Here is a 19790-nt window from a genome sequence, read left to right as displayed (position 1 = left end):
GACCAGCATCAGGTAACATCTTCTGGGAAATATATCCTTGGGGTAGCACACAGAAGCTGTGGTCCAGAGGGGCCAGAGCTGCATTTCAAAGCAGCAGCTGAACTCGGTGTTACTGGCAGGGTTAAGGGGACATGGACAGCGGTTGAGGCTTGGTGCCGAGAGAGCCAGAAAAGGCCACTGGTGTAGGTGGAGACCCTAATGCTAGGAGATGCCAGGACCATGGGACAACCATCAAGGACAGGAGCAGGATAGAGTGGAGCTCTGAATGACAGAGACTGCAAGGTGAGCTGCCTAAGCCCTGATCATGAGTGACGACCAGATGCAGGACATTGAATCTGATTTACATTGCAGGATTTGATTTACATTGCTGGATGTTGGTTTTGCTTTGTTCAGATTGTGACTGTGCCCTGGTTCTTCCCTCTTAGAAAAAAAACATTTAATTTTTATTTTATTTTATGAGGAACACACAGTTCAGAGACTGATCACTTGAACTGTTTGAATTTTTAAAGACTATAAGACTTTTTTGTTTTGTTTCCTCTGTCCTGGAACTCCCTCTATAGACCAGGCTGGACTTGAACTCACAGAAACCTACCTGCCTCTGCCTCCCAAGTGCTAGGATCAAGGCCTGTATCACCACTATTTGATAAGACTATAGAACTTTTGAAAGTTGTAAAGTGCTTTAGATTGTAATAGTGATATAAGATTCTGGATAAAAAAGAAAGGGAAAGTTATGGTTTAACAGTAATGTATTGGTGTGTCAAGTGGATAAGGGATCAAGGTTCCAGTTAGTATTTTTTTTTTAGTCAGTTTGATACAAGCTAGAGTTATCTAGAAGGAGGAATCTCAATTGAGAAAATACCGCCATTAGATTGCCTGTGGGTAGGGCATTTTCTTGATTAATTATTGATGGGGAGGCACTCCTGGGCAGGTGGTGCTGTGGTCTAAGAAAACAGGCTGAGTAAGTCGTGGGGAGCAATCCAGTAAGCAGCACTCCTCCATGGTGGTCTCTGCTTCAGTTCCTGCCTCCAGGTTTCTGCCCTGAGTTCCTGTCCTGACTTCCATATAGGATGCACTGTATAACCTGAGAGATAAAAGAACCCCTTCCTCCCTAGTTTGTTTTTGGTTATGGTCTTTATCACAGCAACAAAAAGCAAACAAAGACACCCACTGAACCATCTTCCCAGCCCATGAATAAAGATTGTTCCATGACAGAAGCAGGGTACAAGAAGAGGCTAAGGCAAGGAGCTGTCTCTCTAGTGATGCTTGTCCATCAGGATGTGAAACAATGCGACTGTGTCTGTATCAAGTTCCCTCCTCTCTCCTTCCCCGCTCAATGGGTCCAGCCATACACTGGACATGCTGCCTGCTTTGTCTGTGTCACTACAGAGGGCCAGCGAGCTGTGTGGCAGGCCCCGTGTGGAAGAAGTCCTCTCAGGAAATCTGGCATTAGAACCCCAGGTTCCATCTACCCACCTCCTTTAGAACCTTCCTCCTTCCCTTGCCCTGTCACATTTCCCACAGAGCCTCAGTCAGTTTCCTCAGAGAGGGCCCAGAGAACTACCCCCCAGGGTGTTCTAATCCTGACCTCTCTTTCCAACCTGCTTCCTGGCTGGGCAGCACCCTTCCCTGCACTTCCTCCACGGTCTGCAGCATTCACTGAGGCCTTGAACAAAGATGTGCATAAGGGGCTCTCGGACAAACCCCCTGCATCATGTTCCCCGCCACATCAGCACTCAGTGGATTAGGAGGTGGTGCTTGGAGGCCACCCATTAAAAGAAAAGGTGGAACCAACTTACACTCACTTATGCACTGAGTGTAGCCTTTAGGCCAGGCTGGGCCAGCCCAGGAGACTCGAAGAGCAGACCAAAGGAGGACAATGACGAAAGCACTGGGTTCCTTGACATGTGCACCTAGAGGGCTAGGAGAATCCCTTGGGCCTGCTATGTGTGGGGTTCCTCCTTTGCTGCCTCTGCTATCTTAAGTTAGGCCTGGTGCCTAGCATGGCAAGAAATGTTGGGTTGGGGCCTGGAGAACCCTGGAGCCACAGCAGGTGCAAAGCAACCTAGAAACTTCTCCAAGGTGTAGTGTCAGTAAAACAAACAACAATAAAACCAAGTTGTTGAAAGTCGCATACACTGTTGACACATTCTCATATACAGGCAGGCCTATTTATAAAGCCAACACAGGGGTGCTCACAGGAGCGGGTTTGAGAAGATACAGTGCCTGGGGAGTTGTCACAGGGCTAAGGTTTCCCTGTGTCTGAACTGCTGCTGGTGACAATGTGGTCCTATTTTAAGACCCCCCACAATTTTTTAAAAGTGTTGTTATTATGTAACAGAAGGGTTCCCTGTGAGGATCTGAGCAAGAGGGACAGTACGCACAGCCCAGGGAAGCAGGCCTACAGGGACTGCAGGTCAAGGCACTTGTCTACTCTGCATTCAGTGTGTGACTGAAGGGACTGAGGCAGCCTGCTTACCCAATCTATAGACTTGTCAAAGACACTGCCACACCCAGAAAGGAGCAAAGGACTGCCTGAAATGATTCTCTGACATGTTGCTAAATACTTTTCTCAAACTTGGTCAAGGATGCAGGATGTACGTGCAGAATTCTCAGGGCATCTCAGAACCTTTCTGTAAAAAAATTAATTTTATTATTTTATGTATGTGGGTGCTTTGCCTGCATGTGTCTGTCTGTGTACCACTCGTGTGCCTGGTGTCCTTGGTGGTCAGAAGAGGACATTGGATCCTTTGAGACTGCCCTTATGGACAGCTATTGGCCACCATGTAGGTGATGCGGATGAAGCTCAGATCCTCTAAAGGAGTAGCTAGTGCTCTTAACTACTGAGCCATCTCTCTAGGCCCCTGACCAACACTCCTATCATGCTAGGCCCCCAGTCTCATAGGCTAAGGAGTTTAAACCACAGAGGTGGCTGAGGAGGAATGCCACACATACCAAGCCCACAAGGGATTCTCGTAGGCCCTTCAGGTAGAACTCATTTCTGGAGGGAGAGGTTCTAGAAACCACAGGAGGAGCTGCAGGGAACAAACATAATGGGAAAGAGGCTGCAGCACCTGCCTGAGGGGTGACTTTTCAATTTCAGTATCAGCGAGGAGGGAGGACTAAGTTTGAGGAAGGCACGGAGGCTTTGCTTCACCTTGCAATATCCCTGTGCTGTCTTTAATAGGTCAAAGGACCAACACAGGAAAGGCAGGAAGGAAATTATTTTTCTGAGTACCTACCATGTGCCATTCTGGGTTTCGGGCACTACACCATTACCTAACTTGGTTCCTACAGTTACTTTCCTTTAAGACAGTTTCCCTGTGTCGTCCTAGCCCAGACAGTCCTGTCTCGGCCTTCCGAGCAGAGAATTACAGGCACGTACCACCAAATCTGGGATCCTATAGTTAACATTCTTGTGATGTAATGGAACTCCACTTTATGAGTTGAGTTACCAATGAGCTCCAAAAATTAAACAACATGCCTGACTCCAATTCAACCTAGAAAAATAGGTTTGCAAAAGGGTCCACTTAATTAATATATAGTGTCTTCTAGATCAGTAACAAAAAAACTGATCATCCAGTAGAACAATGAACATGAACAAAAACTGTGCACAAGCCAAAACTGTTGGGCCAGGGACACAGGAGTGTCCTGTTCTACATGTGTGAGGACCTAGGTTCAATGCCCAACACCACAGAGAAGTCATTTGCACAGTTAGTATATTATACAGAATCTCACTCATAGGGAATGGAACATAGCAACAGGTTTGGTTTTTTTTCCTCCCTTACTAAAAAGCAGATATTCACTCAGGAGGCAGAAGTAGGAGAATCATGAGTTTGAGGCCAGACCAAACTACAGAACAATCCATTCCCCACCACCATCCCAAAATCAGAGCCATCAAGATGGCTCCAAAGACAGAAGCACTTGCTGTACAAGCCTAGCAACCTGAGCTTGACCCCCAGAACCCAAGACAAAGCAGGAGGTAAACAACTGGCTCCACAGTGCGGCCCTCTGCCCTCTATTTACAAGCCAGGGCCACACACTATGGGACAAGTGTCCCCACACATGTATGCAAATAAACACACAAAACCCTTAAAACTATAAAGTTAAACATATTAACAGTACTGATGAACTGCTGAAGCCTTGAGAAAAAAGGATGTGTGTAAAGGTGGGGGTGGGGGGCAGATCTAGGAGAGCAGTATCTTCTGATACTTTAAAAGTACCACAAACATTAACCCAGGCAGGAATTCTATTTCAGGCTTTTTCTTATAAATGGGCTCCCACAAATGTACAATGTACATTCTTGTAGTTACGGAAGACTGGATCCACCAGTGGGTGACGATGGGCATCCACCTGAATACTGGGCAGCTATATAGAGTAATCAAAGGTAGGGGTGGGGATGAATGCCTAGAAGCCCAGCACTTGGGGAAGTAGAGGAAAGAGCATCTGACTCCTCAGTGAGTCTGAGGCCAGCCTAAGCCAGAGGTCCTGACTCAAGAAAACAGCAGATACAACAGAGCAGGCCTGTAATTCCAGCACTGAGGCTTAGGTAGCAGCCTGCGCTATATAGCAAGACCCTTTCTCAGGCAGAGGAAAAAGATTACTGTACATTAGCTTAGCCTGAGCAAGGCTCTGACTTTGATCCCCAGCGCTTCAATAAATGATAAATAGAATGAACACATTTTAAAACACTCTCTAAGAGATGCTATTAGTGAAAAAACAAGACAACAAGCACACACTAAGGGTCGAATTGTGCACGCTTCTGTTCTCCACGTGTAGATACATGCACTGGCTTACGGCAGGTCTTCTGGAAAGACTCTCAGGACAAAGAAGAGCAAGACTAGGTCTGGGCAAAGGGGTATGTGGGTGTCCTTTTTCACAGCAGATTCTGTAGTACCATGTAGTTTGATTAGCAAAGACACCTACTACCTGCCTATCAATGACAACAGTGAGCACGGGTAGGTGCAAGGTTCTAGACTTGAGTGCCTCCTCACCCACAGGTTACACAGCCTGGGAGAAAGGATGAGCCATGGAACTGGACCCTCACCACTTGACCAGCTCTCAGAGAGGGCTCTGGCAGCCTTCCACCTTAAAGACCTGCCTCTGCCACAACCTTCCTGCCTGTCAATACCTCTGTTGGCAAACCCTGCCCTTAAATTTCTCTCTGCTAATATCAGGGGAAGACATCAGGGGAAACAGAGAAGAAACAAAAACTAAGAGGGTCTGTGTGGCCTGCCAAAGCCATCTAACTGGGAGCCAGCCACTCTGGGAGGAGTGTGGAAGGGGAGAAGACCTAGACTAGAGGTAGAAAGGAGCAACAGCCCACTGTCCCTGGGTGGGGCAGGGTACGTGTGGGGAGACTGGGCTGACAGGTGCTGAAGAAGGCTTTTAGGAGGCAGACAGGGTAGCCCTGGAAGGTGGATGATGACCCAGCCAGGAAAACACTGCTCCTCGTCACAAGGAATGGCAAAGCTGACTAGAAGGGCACTGAAGGCCCAACCTTGGGAAAACTTGTTTTCAAGTAGTAGAGTTAGCCTTAGTGAGAGTCTCCTCGGTGCCCAAGATCACAAGGGGGAGGTGGACCTGCTCCAGAGCTACAAGCCCAAAGTCCTCTTTCTCTACTGCACATACGGCCCCTGAACACCCAGGCCTCTAGAGGACACACAGAGCTCATCCATGCCTCTCCCGAGTGCCCAGAGGGAGTAATGACTTGCTAGAAGTCACTCAGTTAATTACAGCCCTGTATCAGTTTTGAATTCTCTTATCTGTATCCCCCTGTCTACCCTCTGAGGATGCCACACACCTGAAGCTCTGTAAACACCTGACCAGGAGGGCAATTCACACAGCTTTAGTGAGAAACAGTGGCAGCAAGCAGCCTCAGAAATCAACAAGGCAAAGTACTCACGTTGAAGAAATTGGTCTTGTTCCTCTCGCAGAAGAGCCCCTGTGCCGGCATGTGCTGCAGTTGTTGCCATGGGATACTGCTGCCTAGCAACACATCACGGGCCCACTGGAGGTTCTGGGGAAACAAAAGTAGGTTGGAAGTGAGTGTGTGGGCTGCTCAGGGTGCCCATGGGAAAGCAGGTGGTCCCTTCTTCATGGCTGCATTGGCAAAAACTGGTCAAGAGCAGTTCTTCAGACAATGATCCTATAGCTCCAGGAGGCTCTGGACCAGAGCTCTGAACACTGGGTTGTGGGATGCATTTTTGGAAGTAATTTTTTTTTTTCTGTTCACCATAGCTGACTTAGGAATGTGACCTCAGACTTCGTAAGGCAGTGGGCATAGAGGGGCCCCTCAGCTTGCCCAACCCTACAAATCTGCCTTGTAGACTCAGTGTCCACACATTATTAGGTACCCCTATTAGCCCCAAAGGCAGACCCTATTCATTTATCACGAATCCTTACTTATTATAACCTGTAGTAGAGTTGCCTTAGAGGCCTGGGCTTTGATTGGGCTCAGACTCTTTTGGCAATGGGGCTTCTTGCTGGAACCCATGTAGGAGTCCTGAGAGACAGAAGGGAGAACAGGTACAGGCCTGACTTAAGACTGTTTCACTAGGCCATACAGAGATCAGTCCTTTCCCACCATGCGTCTGGCCACACCTTCCCCTCTCTGGGTATGCGGCTGAAATGAGAAGCCTAGCCATGCCCCTTTGGACCCATGACCACTTCACCCTTTCTGCGGTATTCACCCTCCCCATCTAATCGACATTCTCTCCTGAGCCTCGTTTGCCTGGTCCTGGACCCAGACTTTGACTCCAGGAGCTCCAAATGCTCATCTGTTCCCATTCTGCATGCCATTACTACTCTAGGTCTAAGTAGAAACTCTGACTCCAGTGAGACACACACTGCCACACACACTGCCTGACAACTGAACCTCTGACCTCTGCTCTGCCTCTACAAAGAGCCACCCTCCCTTCACCAAGGAGTTTCCTAGAACTGCTCAGGACTCTGTGGCCAAGGGTTGGAGACACACAAGAATGAAGATCTTTTAGCAACAGGCACAGGTGAGGTCTTAAGTATGCACCTCTAGAAAAGACATTCAAGGCAGAAAAGGCTTGAGTTTCCATGGAGCTAACAGGAGACAGCCACTTTCCAGCAGACTGGATAGTGAAGCTCAACACTGACTCTAAGTCCGGTATCTTCAAGGGCAAGGACTGGGTCTCAGTACCAAAGGCTAATGCCTCAGAAAGTCAAGGCTGTTCTGCCCAAGTAAGACTACACCCCTATCATCTGACCGGACTTGCAAGGAGGGGTAGGGAAGCAGTGGACAGCCCAGCATGAGAGCAACCACAGCAGGTAGAGGGCACTCTGTCCACATGACCCCTGGCAGCCTTGTAGGTGGAGGTGGTTCTGGCTGAACCCGCTGAGTCCAGATACCTGTTCCTACTTGAAGCTGGCATGCTGAGTGAGAGCAAGCACAGGGTCTAGCTCAAGGAGGCAAGGAGGAACTTCCACCAAGGAAAGGCAGAGGCCATTCTTTCCAAGGCTCAGCTGCTGGTAGGCTATGTCCACTGCCTCTAGCACGCACAGGCCTTTCCAGGGTCCCAGGGAATATGCTATCTCTTAAGGCAAATAAATACACCAGTGGGGTTCCTGCCCAAAGAGTAGGGGTGGGTGAGATCAGAGTGCTCTACCTTTGGCTTGGTCCCCAGCTTTGAAGCACGGAGTACATGCTTCTTCACACGAGGAGCAGGGGAAACGTTCAGTCGCTGTTCCACCCGTGCTCTAATGCTCCAGGAGGAACGATGGGTGGGCCACATTCAAATGCCCAATTCCCAGGCCAGCAGTCATGAGTACCACTGCTCTATACTCATCAAGAACTATACAGGAGTGAAGATATGAATGCCTCCAAATCCTGGACTTAGAATCAATTTTGACCTTTTTAATAATAGAAAAACTATGATAAACAGTTCCATGTTTAGAAAAAGCCTAACATGGAGCTGGTGAAATAAAGTGTGGCCTATTAACCAAGAAAATGTAGTATGGCCATTAAAATTGTTATAATTAAGAATTTGGGTGCATGGGGCAAATTTTAAAAAAGCAGAATCAAAGTAGTATGTGTTGTATGCATAAAGAGCCAGGTGCTGCAGCACAAACTGCCATCCCAACACTCAGAAGGCGGAGGCAAGAGGAACAGAAGTTCCGGGACAACCCTAGCTCCCTAAGCAAGACCCTCTTTCCAAGAATGGAAAAGAAAAGGGAATTCTCCCATTATTCCTGGGACTACTACTCAATGAAAAAGGCATTCGGCGAAGTAGAGATACTTCCTGACTGTGCCCTGTGGGGTTGCCAAGCATGGCCCCTTAGAGGCCGCCAGCCTCTGGGGACAACATAGATGGCACTGCATCCTTCCTCCCTCCTGGGTTTGTTCCTGGTCTTCATTCAGACCCTCAAAGAGTGTCACTGGGTTCTACTAGGTTTCCAAATCACAGAGGCTACTTCCTGTCTGCCCCATAGTTCAATGTCTCTCACCCTAAGGCCACACAATGCCCAAACCCCCACCTTCGACATTGCAATGGCTTTAACCTCACTTGCAACAGTGTCCTTGCAACTTCTACCGCCTACAGGGCCCTAGGGAGCCTGTGATTCTGCTCTCCTCCATATCCATCATTGTGTACCAGGCCCGATATCATCTCAAAATGGCGGTGCAGTCCTACCATCCACCTGGAAGCCTTACTCGCAACTTCCTCATGGGTTTCAGGACTCCACTGTTTCATTCACAACTCTGGCCAGAAAGGCCTTCTCTGGATTTTCCAAATAGCCACATCATCCCTTCCGTTCCCTTACCCAGTTTATTTCCTCCCAGACCTATCACTAGCTGCCAGCAGATGTGTTTTCTACCCCCTGATAACCAATGGGCACACTTGAGAGCTTGCTTTTGATCCCTGGCTCCTCAAGATGGCCTTCTATACGGTAATTGCTCAGTTATGATGTTGAACCTGTCCAGATACACACTAAAACACAACTAAGTCTGCCATTCATGGATCTTGGACAATGAGGGAGGACATTCTACTTTCTAAGCTTAAAGAATCTTATTTGTAACAGATACTGCAGGCAAAGTATTCAAACCCCTTCAGACTTCTGTATCTACATCCCTTGGTGGGAGTAAGAGTTGGGAAAACAGCAACCTTTATGAGGCAATCTGTCTCACTCCCTCTGTACCCCCCAGGCTCAAATACTCTTTATCAAACCAAAAGGCAGGCATACTGAAATGCATTCCCGATTTGAGCAAGGAGTGTTGTAATCTTAGCACCAGTGAGACTGAGGCAGAAGGCTGGCCACAAGTTTGAGGCTAGCCTCAGCTAGCCTAATAAGAACTTACCTTAGCTAAGACATTATTCTAGAAAGCACACAAAGTAAAGCCTGCTAAGACCCTATTGGACATAGTGGCCCAAGACATTTTGAGAATACCAGGCAAAACAGCATTTTGCCTATGGGGCAAAGGAAGGTACTGAATACCCAGTTTAGGACTAATATACTTCTTAACAGTTGGGCCTGCTACCTAGCAAGTCCAGGGCTCAGTGGTCCTTGGAGATTCTACACCAGAATGTGCACTACTGTGGGGTCTCAACACAGGAGTCGGCCTCTGATCAAACCCAAAAAGTAGGTTCCTTTCACACAAGCCTTCGGCCAAAACAGCAGGCTCTGTCCGGGCCACCCCTGCACAGACTCAGTGTTTGCCTTTTTGTGGCTGGCCTATTTCACTGAACACAACATCCTCAGGTTCATCCATATTGGTAGACTTAATAACATCCCACACTATTATTGATTACAAATTTTATTACTGTATTATTGAAACTGGGAATGTATCTCACCAACTCCATTTTTCTTTGGCTGTTTGGCTCCAGGGCCCATTTTATCAGTCTCTCTGCCCTGGACTGTAATATACTTATAATAGTTACAGCAAATATTGGAGGACCTGGGCTCCAGGACAACAGGACATCTTTCACCTAGACCCTACCTACTGGTGAGGGCAGGAGCCCAAATGATAAGATATCCTGATACAACATGGAGGGCAGCCACATATAGGCATCAAAGATTCCCCAGGAGAAGACCTAGCCTTGGCAACTCTACAAGGCACAGTCCTCAGAAGGCCTAATTGGATGGGGGAAGGGGGTGGGGTGCTGTACAGTGACTACAGAGATGGAGGGGCAGAGGAGATGGGACTGGGTAATGGGAAAGAAGGGCTGTTTGCCTACCCACCCCATCATCACAATCCTGTATCACCAGCAGACTCCTTCAACAAAACAGCCCTGGGCCTCCAAGAGCGCCTAGCTATAAACCCTGGGTCTGTCCCTAGGAGGATCTGCTCCACAACACACAGCAAGGCAATGATTTTACCTGGAGTGACATGTGAAAGACCAAAGGGATCAGCAGCAGCTAAATGTCCATGCTGCCTGTTGGATCCCTGAGTAGACAGACACCTAACAATCCAGCTGGCCACAGGAAAATGCCACTGCTAAGCCTATAGGCAGGTTGTGTACAAAATGTGCTGCTGTCAAATACACACATTGGGAAGTATTTGTTAGCAAACACTTATGTGTGGAAAGAGGTCACTGCTTGCCAGTTAATGTTTCTGAATTAGTCAGCTACAACTGAGTTGTGTTCCAACATCTGAGCAGCTGCCAGCAGAGTTGGCACCCAAGACTCACCCCTAGAACAAAGGTTTGTCCTGAGCAGCAGGAAGTTATTAATTCATCCGCTCAGTAGAGCCTGGTGCTAACCTGTCATTCAAGTTGTAGACGGGAACTGGCGTTCAGCAAAGGCCTGTCAACGAATCCCATAAAGGCTCCTCCAACAGTAGAGGCAGCCCAGGGACACAGTTGGGGTCCAGAGTATACTTGGTATGTATACACGACACACACAACATTCCACAGTGCTATCTCCAAAGGAGGCCTAACATTGAGAAGAGAGTGCCCGCCCCAGGGGAGTCTCTCTGAGAATCATGGTCAGCATTCCATTTTCACAAATGAAGGAACCCAATCTAGGAATTCGGTACGAGAAGAGCCCACAGAAACTAATGGATGTGGCTGGGCTGACTCGGCCGATCTACCACACGAACTACCACAGAATGACCAACATGACCTGGGGATCATTCCTAGGAAGAGCACAAGGGAAAACACATCACCCATAGGGGGACACACTCAACAGTGGAGGACTGTGGAGTAACAAGGTCTACAACTGAAGAACCCGATGCTCCAGAAGCTCCGGCATTAATATTATCTGTACACGATAGCCAGAACAGTATCAGGCCTAAGAGTTTGTTTTCGGGTATGGAATCATGGTTTCTCTTTGTGTCTCCTCCTTCCCCCACCCGCCCCTTCCTCTATGTCTTCTTTCCTCCCTTCTTCTCTTTACTTTTGGTTTCTTAAAACCTAGCTGCCCTAAAACTCAAAACTCTGTGTAACCGAGGATAGCCCTGATTTTGTAATCCTTTGCCTCTACCTCTCAATGACTGGGACAGTTAGGTGTGCATCACCTCCGTCTGCTTGTATTTTCTTTTTTTCTTTTTTCTTTATTTTTAGTTTTTCCAAGACAGGATTTCTCTGTAGCTTTGGAGCCTGTCCTGGCACTAGCTCTTATAGACCAGGCTGGCCTTGAACTCACAGAGATCCACCTGCCTCTGCCTCCCGAGTGCTGGGATTAAAGGCTTCTTAATCCTGACACAAACACTACTTTGACAACTCTCCTTCCGTGAAAGAGAAGTCTTTAATTAGCATATATTATACCTGGTGCCATGCTAAGTATTCTGTACAATGGCCCCCTTGGGACTGAAATAAAGCCGTTAGCAGGACATAGAAGCTTGGAAGGGCAGTCTAGCAACCCAGTCTGTTTCCTACTGCACCCTCTTCTTGCTCCTTTCTGGGGGTGATAATCCATACCTGCCATCCTGCACCCCACATTCTGTTTCAGCCTTTGCTGGGGGAAGGCACACTGGAACAAGAACTGTCTGAGCACAGCTGTATGGGGAATATTGGAGGGGACTGATGACTGAATCTCCTCACTGGGACTTGGGAGGCTCTTACCGCGTGCTCTGCTGCTCCTCAAGGGGGAAAGGGCTACTAGAAAGAATGAAAGCAGAGGAGATGTGCAGCTCACGTCTTCAGCAGGGGAGACATGTGCTGACTGGGATTTAACACCCAGCCCCTGAACACAAAAACCTGGTGCATGGAGGTGAGGTTCACTGCCAAATGCAGGCCAGCTAGTGAGACCAGCTTTTCAGAGTAGGGGCAGCAGTGTAACAGGCAGCAGATGGCCTCAGGCAGCTGGACATGTCAGTCTACTATGGCTGGCACACACCTTGCAGAGACTGGCGATGATGTGACTGACTCCGCCTCAGCTCAGCTGAGGCTAATTTTACCTGCTGTACCCTCAGAAAGTTGGCCAAGCTATAGAATATGTCAGTCACTGCAAGGACAAGCCTTCTGACACCTAGTCCCCAGAGTTCTGTGAAGTGACTAGCACCAAGTCAGGGTCTATTTCTCTGGTCTACTACTCTACTTGGTTCTGCAAACATCCACAGGAATGGAGTGGGGCCCACAATGGGGCGGCAGCAGGCCTCTGGGAGGAGAGTCTGACTGAACTGGGAGGGTCACATGAAGGAAGGTCTCACAGCAAGACCTTATCAGATGCCCTGCTCACCTGGACACTCTAGCTCTTCCTAGCCCTAACTCACATGGCACTCTCCTGGGCTGCTGGCACTGTCTCTCCTCCCTCAAGCCTTACCTGTTGCCCCTCACACTACAGGTCTCAGCCTTCGCAGAGTTGCAGCAGCACCTGGGGCTCTGTGCACCCTGCTATTTTCTCTGTAGTGCTGGTCACAACAAAGCTGCCTGGCTTGCTCATGTGCATATTTTTAGCCCGGCACCCCCTTAGAGTACAGCTCTGCAGGAACGGGCACCAGAGGCAAGGGAACTCTCTCCCTGTCACCTCTTGAATGAGGAACAACCGAAGGAAAAGAAAGTCACTATGGCCCTCCCACCAATGCTAAAAGCCAGAAAAAATGGTTTGACTGGAAAGCCCTCAGGAGTGCTGAAGCCTAGGGCACAGCCATTGCTTTCTAAAAGCACCCAACATCCACCAAGCACGGGGTGGAAGATGGTTCAGGCAGCTGTACCTTTGAGGCGAGCCCAGAACAAGGTGACAGCAAGGAGACCTGTATTCCAGGGCACACAGTCCACACTTTGGACTAGCTCTGGCTCTGCAGCTCTTCTTCACACCCCGCTCGGATGAATTAGCCAAGTCCTAACCCCAATGCTGTTTTATTCTGCCTGAAAGCCTCCCCTGTCTGGCTGGGGTGGCCATGCACACCCTTCAGGGCCCTTCTCACCCGGTGAGTCTTGCTGTAGGTGTAGAGAAAGGCCAGGCGGTAGAGACTCTTGTAGTGCTGTGGGAAGCGGCTCAAGCAAAGGCAGAAGGAGGAGATGCATTGCTCTGTGAGGAACTGGCGCTGCTCCTCAGCGCCTGCTGGGAGTCCCTGGGGAAAAGCCACCGGCTCCCCTGGGAGGTCACCCCTCTTCTTCCCATCCCACGAGGAAGGTGTGGACACCGGGGGCTTGCTGAGGATGTAAGCAGAGGCTGAGGAATCTGCTACAGGCTTCTGGATGCCTTGATCTACAACCCGGAAGGCCTCTGTGCTCTCCAAGGACTCCTCAATTTTTCCTATGGTCAAGAAGAAGGAAGAGAAAGTCATTGTGGTTTAAGGTCTCTTTAGGTAGCAGTTCACCACAAATGATACAGACACCTCAGTGAGGTAGCAGGGACAGCTGGGTTGATGCCCATGCTTGGTGGGCAATCAACCCAGCAACGGGAGATACAGGGCCCACTGGTGGTTCTGGCTCAACCCCCTACTGGCTATGGTCACATAGGTTCCTGCCCCAAGACATGGGAAGTACCAGTGACTTGCAGCAGAGGGCCTAGAGGCTATAGAGAGGAGGAGTTCAAAGCTGGGCTCTGGCTCCTACTTAGTATGGCATAGGTGGCATCAAGGCTGGTCGAGGCACACAGGAAAGCAGCACACAGAGGGAAGGAGACATCAGCAGTGTGACACACCTGTTCCGCTGGTATCAGGACCTCGGCCTACAGCCTGTCCAACATCCTTCTCTAGGCTACTGCAGGTGTGCTGCTACGTGTTTATGTATGGCGCCTGCTTGACAAGTCCAATACTTCCACACCCAGCCAGCATGGCGGAGACCAGGAGAACTCTCAAGATGGCAGGAACGAATGGCTTCACACCACCCCTCCTGAGGCACAGCCTCCTTGGCTGCCCAAAGAAGAGACTCTCTGGCCCAGGAAGTAAGAGACAAGGTTGCTTTTGGAGCACGATCCTGAGGTCTCTATGCATTTGGCATATTCTGAACAGTCTGCCTGGGGAAGGAGCCAGTACCACCTATTCTGAAGACAATCTGCACTGTGGGTTGAGCCTCAACAGCCCTCCCTCTACTGCGAGGGAGGCCTGGCAGTAGCTGAAACCCTAATATGGCAAAGTCAAGAAGACAAGGACTAAGACTCCAAGTTATCCTCACAGCAAGTACCAGCATAAATGGGCGGATCTCAGGTATGCGGCAAGCTTGACTATCATTATTCTCCTTACCAAGGGAAGGGCTGGGCAGTCATTCTCTGTCCCCCTCTGCTCCTCAGAACACCCCCTTTCCATCTACTTCAGTTGGACACACACACTCACCTCTGCCTTTTCCCACCTTACTCCTCTGCTCACAGGTCTTAGGGCTCCAAGTGTTTCCTCGCTCAGGTGTCCCCACCCTAAAGCAGTGTTTGTGGAGGAAAGGCACAAGACCGCCTCCTCTCCCAGCAGCCAGAGCTTACTAGGGCCTGTTCTCCTAGCTCCTACCATCTGTCCCTGTTCTACAGTGCTAACACCTCACCCCAGCTCCCACCCCACCATCTGAAGTAGACAGAATCACTGTCAGCAATCCTAGAGTCTCTACCGCCATGCTGTATAATCTCTCTCATGGGCTCAGGATGCTGTCTGCACCCCTAGTTGAGAGCTGGGGCCACTGTCGTCTTGCTCACAAGCATGTCAGGTTTCTAATGGATTTCAAATGTGGCTCAACACCAGCAGTGGGAACAATGGGAACTGAATGACAATACAGTCCTTGGCCCCAGGCAGGAAACAGGGGGCAGGGGACAGGGATAACACCAATGACAAAGTCTCAGAAACACAATTTTTACAGAAAGCATTAATTAATTAATCCAAAAAGGGTTTAGATTGAAGGACCAAAGAAAATGGAATCTCTGATAGTTGACTCAGTTGCTCAGAGTTCTGGGGGGCCTGAGAGGTCTAGGAAAAATGAGGTGAACTGCGTCACCCGAACATGCACTCCCTCCGCTAAGTGGGCCTAAGATCACTGGACTCTTTCACTTCCTTGATAAAGGAAGCTGTAAATCTGCAGGATGCTTCCCAGCCAGGATGTCAAGTACTAACCTAACACCAGCAGCATGAAGATCCTCCCATACAAAGGTGAGAAAAACACACAGTGCCATGCAGCCTAAGCTAGATCTCATTGGCAAAAACTGACTTAGAATGCTTACGGTGTAGGTACTGAGGCTAGCAGAGGGCAGGAGTTCTAGGAAGCACAGAGGTCTGACAGAGAGAACTTGCTCTATCTAATGGGTTTCCTGGGAAGGGTAGAAAGACATGGCTGAAAGTCTATGGCTGTCACCATAGACAATGCCACTAAGTCTCTACTTATAGACCAGAGAGCAGGCACATGTGGCCATGGTATAGTGTTTACTGCATGGACTCTATGGCTTACTGACAATTTCCACACTGGGTTTATATACTTCAGAGTGAGCTTGTTTAAGTGCTGAAATTCTAAGCGACGTTTTTCTCTATACACACACACACACACACACCTCACTGCTGCCACCTTCACAATCTAGGCCTATATTGTGAAGATCTGACTCCTGCAAAGGTTAGCTTCCGAAAGGTGAAACGGTAGACGGTGTAAAAGCCTTTCCTTGAGCACTAGCAGACCAGTGTGAAGTGTGCCAGCCTCTGAAAAAAGAATGGAAGCCAGTCTCTCAGAAACAGGACTCTTCACACTTGCTGGACAATGTGGGAAGGAAGATGGCTCAGAGATAGGCATGGTCCCAGAGAAGACCCCGCTCCCTTCAATACCCAGTGCCTGAGGGAGATCTGGATCTGCCAGTCTGCTGTAGTGGACACCGAATGTATGACCAAGGGCCTGCATCTCATGCTATGGACTGCAGGAAGCAGCAGGTTGGTAGCAGGGCTGCCCAGAAGAGTGGGCCTGGAAGGTCAGGAGAGTGCAATCAATAGACTTCAGTACACAGTGGCCTGCAGCTCTGGCTCTCTCAGGGAGGCTGACTGCTGCTCAAGGTCAAAAAACTAAACCAGTGGGGAGGGGACGGGGCAGGGACGGACACGGAACACACCATTTCATGCCTGTTGCGCACTGTAATGGTCTCTGGTTCTACCCTAACATTCCTTACCAATGGCCAGCAATGCACTGTCTGCCCCTGCCCCACCCCAAGTCCTGAGTAGAAGAGGAGTAGTAGGAGTATGCTAGCAAACTCTCTATCAGTCTAGAAGGATCCTGTCCCACACATGGTAGAGGGAGGCCGGTGTGGCTTGGATGGGAAATGTACCCCAGAGGCCATGTGTCCGAACACTTGCTTTACAGCTATTTCAGGAAGCTGTGGAACCTTTAGGATACAGGGCTTAGCTGGAGGAATGCTGGGCAGTCAGACCTTGCAGAATGCTAGCCAGGTCCCAGTCTATTCCTTCGTCACCTGTCGAGACACACCAAATCTTGGCACAGCTTCAACTGCAAAGGACAGAGCTCTAGCTCTGTAGACATATCCCCATGAACTGTGTGACCCTCCCTTAAGGGTTCCTGTCTTGGACCTCCGTCACAGCAAGGGAACAGTAATTAACACCGAGTCCATGATGACAGCTGCACGCACAGGAGTTCCCTGCATGCTGGGACACAGAACACAGATGAACAGTCTCACTCGTCCAAAAGTAAAAATCATCATATTTTAAAACCAGAAATGCTATGTTAGGACGGGCAGAGTATGGTAATTCTTTTCTTTCTAGCCTACACTTCCTACTGTGTATTTATATCCATTAGAGTTTCAGCATGATGGGGGAGAGCATACTGATGGCTGACAAAGTGAGGCAATGGCCGTATTTTTTTCTTTCTGGTTTTTAGGGACAAAATTTGCTATGCAGCCCAGTCTGCTATAAAACTTGTGATCCAGCAGCCTCAGCCTTTTGAGCACTGGATTTCAGGTGTATATCACCATACCTGGTTCTAACATTTCTCTCTCCTTTCTCACCTTCCTCCCACTTTGTTGTTTATTTTTGACAAAGTCTCACTGTGTAGTCCTGGTGGCCTTGAACCCACAGAAATCTACCTGCTTCTGCTCCCCCAAGTTCTGGGATTAAAGCTATGCACCACCAAACCCAATTTTAACCTTGTCTTAATAGGGACCAAGCACAGGTGAGTCTGATAAGTCTCCTTAAAGATCAGCCAGGGATAGCCAGCAGGGAACAAAGAGCTGGGAGAGTCCTATCCTCCTCCAAGTGGCTTTGGCTCTACTGCCACAGTTCCAAGGGAACTCTTAACTTACATAAAAACTTGATAATAGGCCCAAGCCCCCAGAGTATGCAAGTTATCCCCCATCCAGCCCACTCAGAAGGCCACATAGGGTAGTGATTAAGGCTGAACTCCTCATTCTTTCTCAATCTCAGGCTCCTTGCCCTGGAAACAGGAAAAGCCATGACACTTTCTGCTGTGGGACAATGGTCTGTGTACCCTGTCACTTATATTTTAAATAAATGCTGATTGGCCAGTAGCCAGGCAGAAAGTATAGGCAGGGTGACCAGGCAGGAAGTATAGGTAGGGCAACAAGAATTCTGGGAATAGGGAAGCTGCATTCTGCAATCGTGACCCAGCCACAGAACAAGCAAGTTGTGACTGCCTCACCAAAAAAAGGTACTGAGCGACGTGGCTAACATAGACAAGAATAACGGGCTAATATAAGTTATAAGAGTTAATAAGAAAGAGCCGGGCAGTGGTGGCGCACACCTGTAATCCCAGCACTCGAGAGGCAGAGGCAGGCGGATCTCTGTGAGTTCGAGGCCAGCCTGGTCTACAAAGGAAGTTCCAGGACAGACTCCAAAGCTACAGAGAAACCCTGTCTCGAAAAACCAAAAAAAAAAAAAAAAAGAGTTAATAAGAAGCCTGAGCTAATGGGCCAATCAGTTTATAACTAATGTCAACCTCTATGTGATTTCTTTGGGACTTAATGACTGCGGGAACCGGGCAGGACAGAAACCTCAGTCAACAGCTTTCCTTTCCAGCTGGCTAAGAAGGCAGTGTCTGACCTGGAACACCTGAATGTGGGACTGGGTTGTTGGGCATTTACACACACACACACTATTGTCCGCAGCAAGAATGGGAAAGTTCTTGGGAAGACAGTTTAATGGGTAGGGGCTTGCTGTACAAGCACAAGGACCTCAATAGAGATTCCTTAAACCCATGTGAAACTGGACACAACAGTCTCTATTTTCATCTCAGAGTTCCTGTGGCAAGTCAGGGGGTGAATAAGGGGAATCCATGAAAGCTCCTGGGCCAGGTACCCTGTGGTACAGCAGCAAAAAACAAAAAGACCCTACTTAAACAAGGCGGAAGTGTGGACCTGTGCCGATGTCCATCTGTGTGCCACGGCACACAGATACCCATGCCCACATGTCACACACATTAAACAAGAAAGCAAATTTCAAAAATATATGGTCAACTAGTCACAGTCTGTGAGTGGCACCAGGGATGCCTCAGCCTGCATATAGTCATGCTACAAACTTAGAAGTGGGGCTCTGCCTAGGGAATCCCAAGGGAGCTGGGCATATCCCAGGCTTAGATCAGCGCTCTCTGCCCAAAAAAGGCAGATTTCCCAAGAAGTCTGATATGATTCAGACTAAAAAGAAAACATATTTGTGACATTCAGAATCCCAAGACTTCTTCTAATAACTGTTCAACAAGGCAGGGGCAAACACACTCCACCGACGTGGTGAGCATGGCTTTCTGCATCACTACATTATGACAGCATCACAAAGCACACTTGGCAAACCTCGCTGGTGCCAATACCTTCACTATCCTTATTTAATCCTCACAGTTCCTAGGACTTGGCACTGGGACCAGTCCTATCCTCCAGTGAGAGCAGAGGACCAGAAAAGTAAGTAACTTTCGCACTAACACCCCAAGGCAAAAAAGCAGAAGCATGAAGATGGGACAAGACTGAGACTGAGCTTTTCAGGACCCAGACACCTCAGTTCTTCCTGGACTGCCCCAGGAGATCAAAGCAGGCCCAAATTAGCAAGTCAAGCTTCTTACCTCTTTCCTCTGTGGGCCCTGGAAGATCTTTACCAGTTGGTCCTGCTGGAGCACTGAGTCCAGATAGCCTCTTCTCTGCAAAGGGCTTTCGAGAACCCTCCAGCAAACTTGTGGGCTCATTAAAGAAGTCCTGTGTCGAGCTGGAGTCTGACAGGGCCACAGCGGTGCTATCCTGGCTTCGGTCTGAAGGAGGGAGGAAAAGGGAGGACCATGAACTAACAACACCTCTGGCAGAGAGGGGTCTACCAGGGCTAGGCTCCCAAAGGCCCAGAACCATCCTGTAAGAGGTCCCCCCTCAGTGTACCATCCTAACTCTGCTAAGTACAACCCACCCTAGAGGCCCTAAGTCACTCAGAAAAGGCACCAATCTCTACGGTCAACCTTCCCGAGTTTCACCAAACAGTGGTCTGG

General features: G+C 49.0%; 1 protein-coding gene across 8 annotated transcripts in view; it reads right to left on the bottom strand.

The window, feature by feature from the left end:
• Cabin1 (calcineurin binding protein 1) overlaps positions 1–19790 on the bottom strand; it is a 122694-nt gene that overhangs the window by 35405 nt on the left and 67499 nt on the right. For all 8 annotated transcript variants that reach the window (XM_075979956.1, XM_075979959.1, XM_075979958.1 and 5 more), the window contains 3 exons: positions 19380–19562; positions 13331–13662; positions 5903–6016 (listed from right to left, as the gene is read on the bottom strand). In XM_075979956.1, coding sequence (XP_075836071.1) covers positions 5903–6016; positions 13331–13662; positions 19380–19562 — 629 coding nt within the window. The remainder of the gene's footprint in view (positions 1–5902; positions 6017–13330; positions 13663–19379; positions 19563–19790) is intronic.

The sequence above is a fragment of the Microtus pennsylvanicus genome, chromosome 7 (assembly GCF_037038515.1).
Source record: "Microtus pennsylvanicus isolate mMicPen1 chromosome 7, mMicPen1.hap1, whole genome shotgun sequence".
NCBI lineage: Eukaryota > Metazoa > Chordata > Mammalia > Rodentia > Cricetidae > Microtus > Microtus pennsylvanicus.
This window is presented reverse-complemented; position numbering and strand designations above follow the sequence as displayed.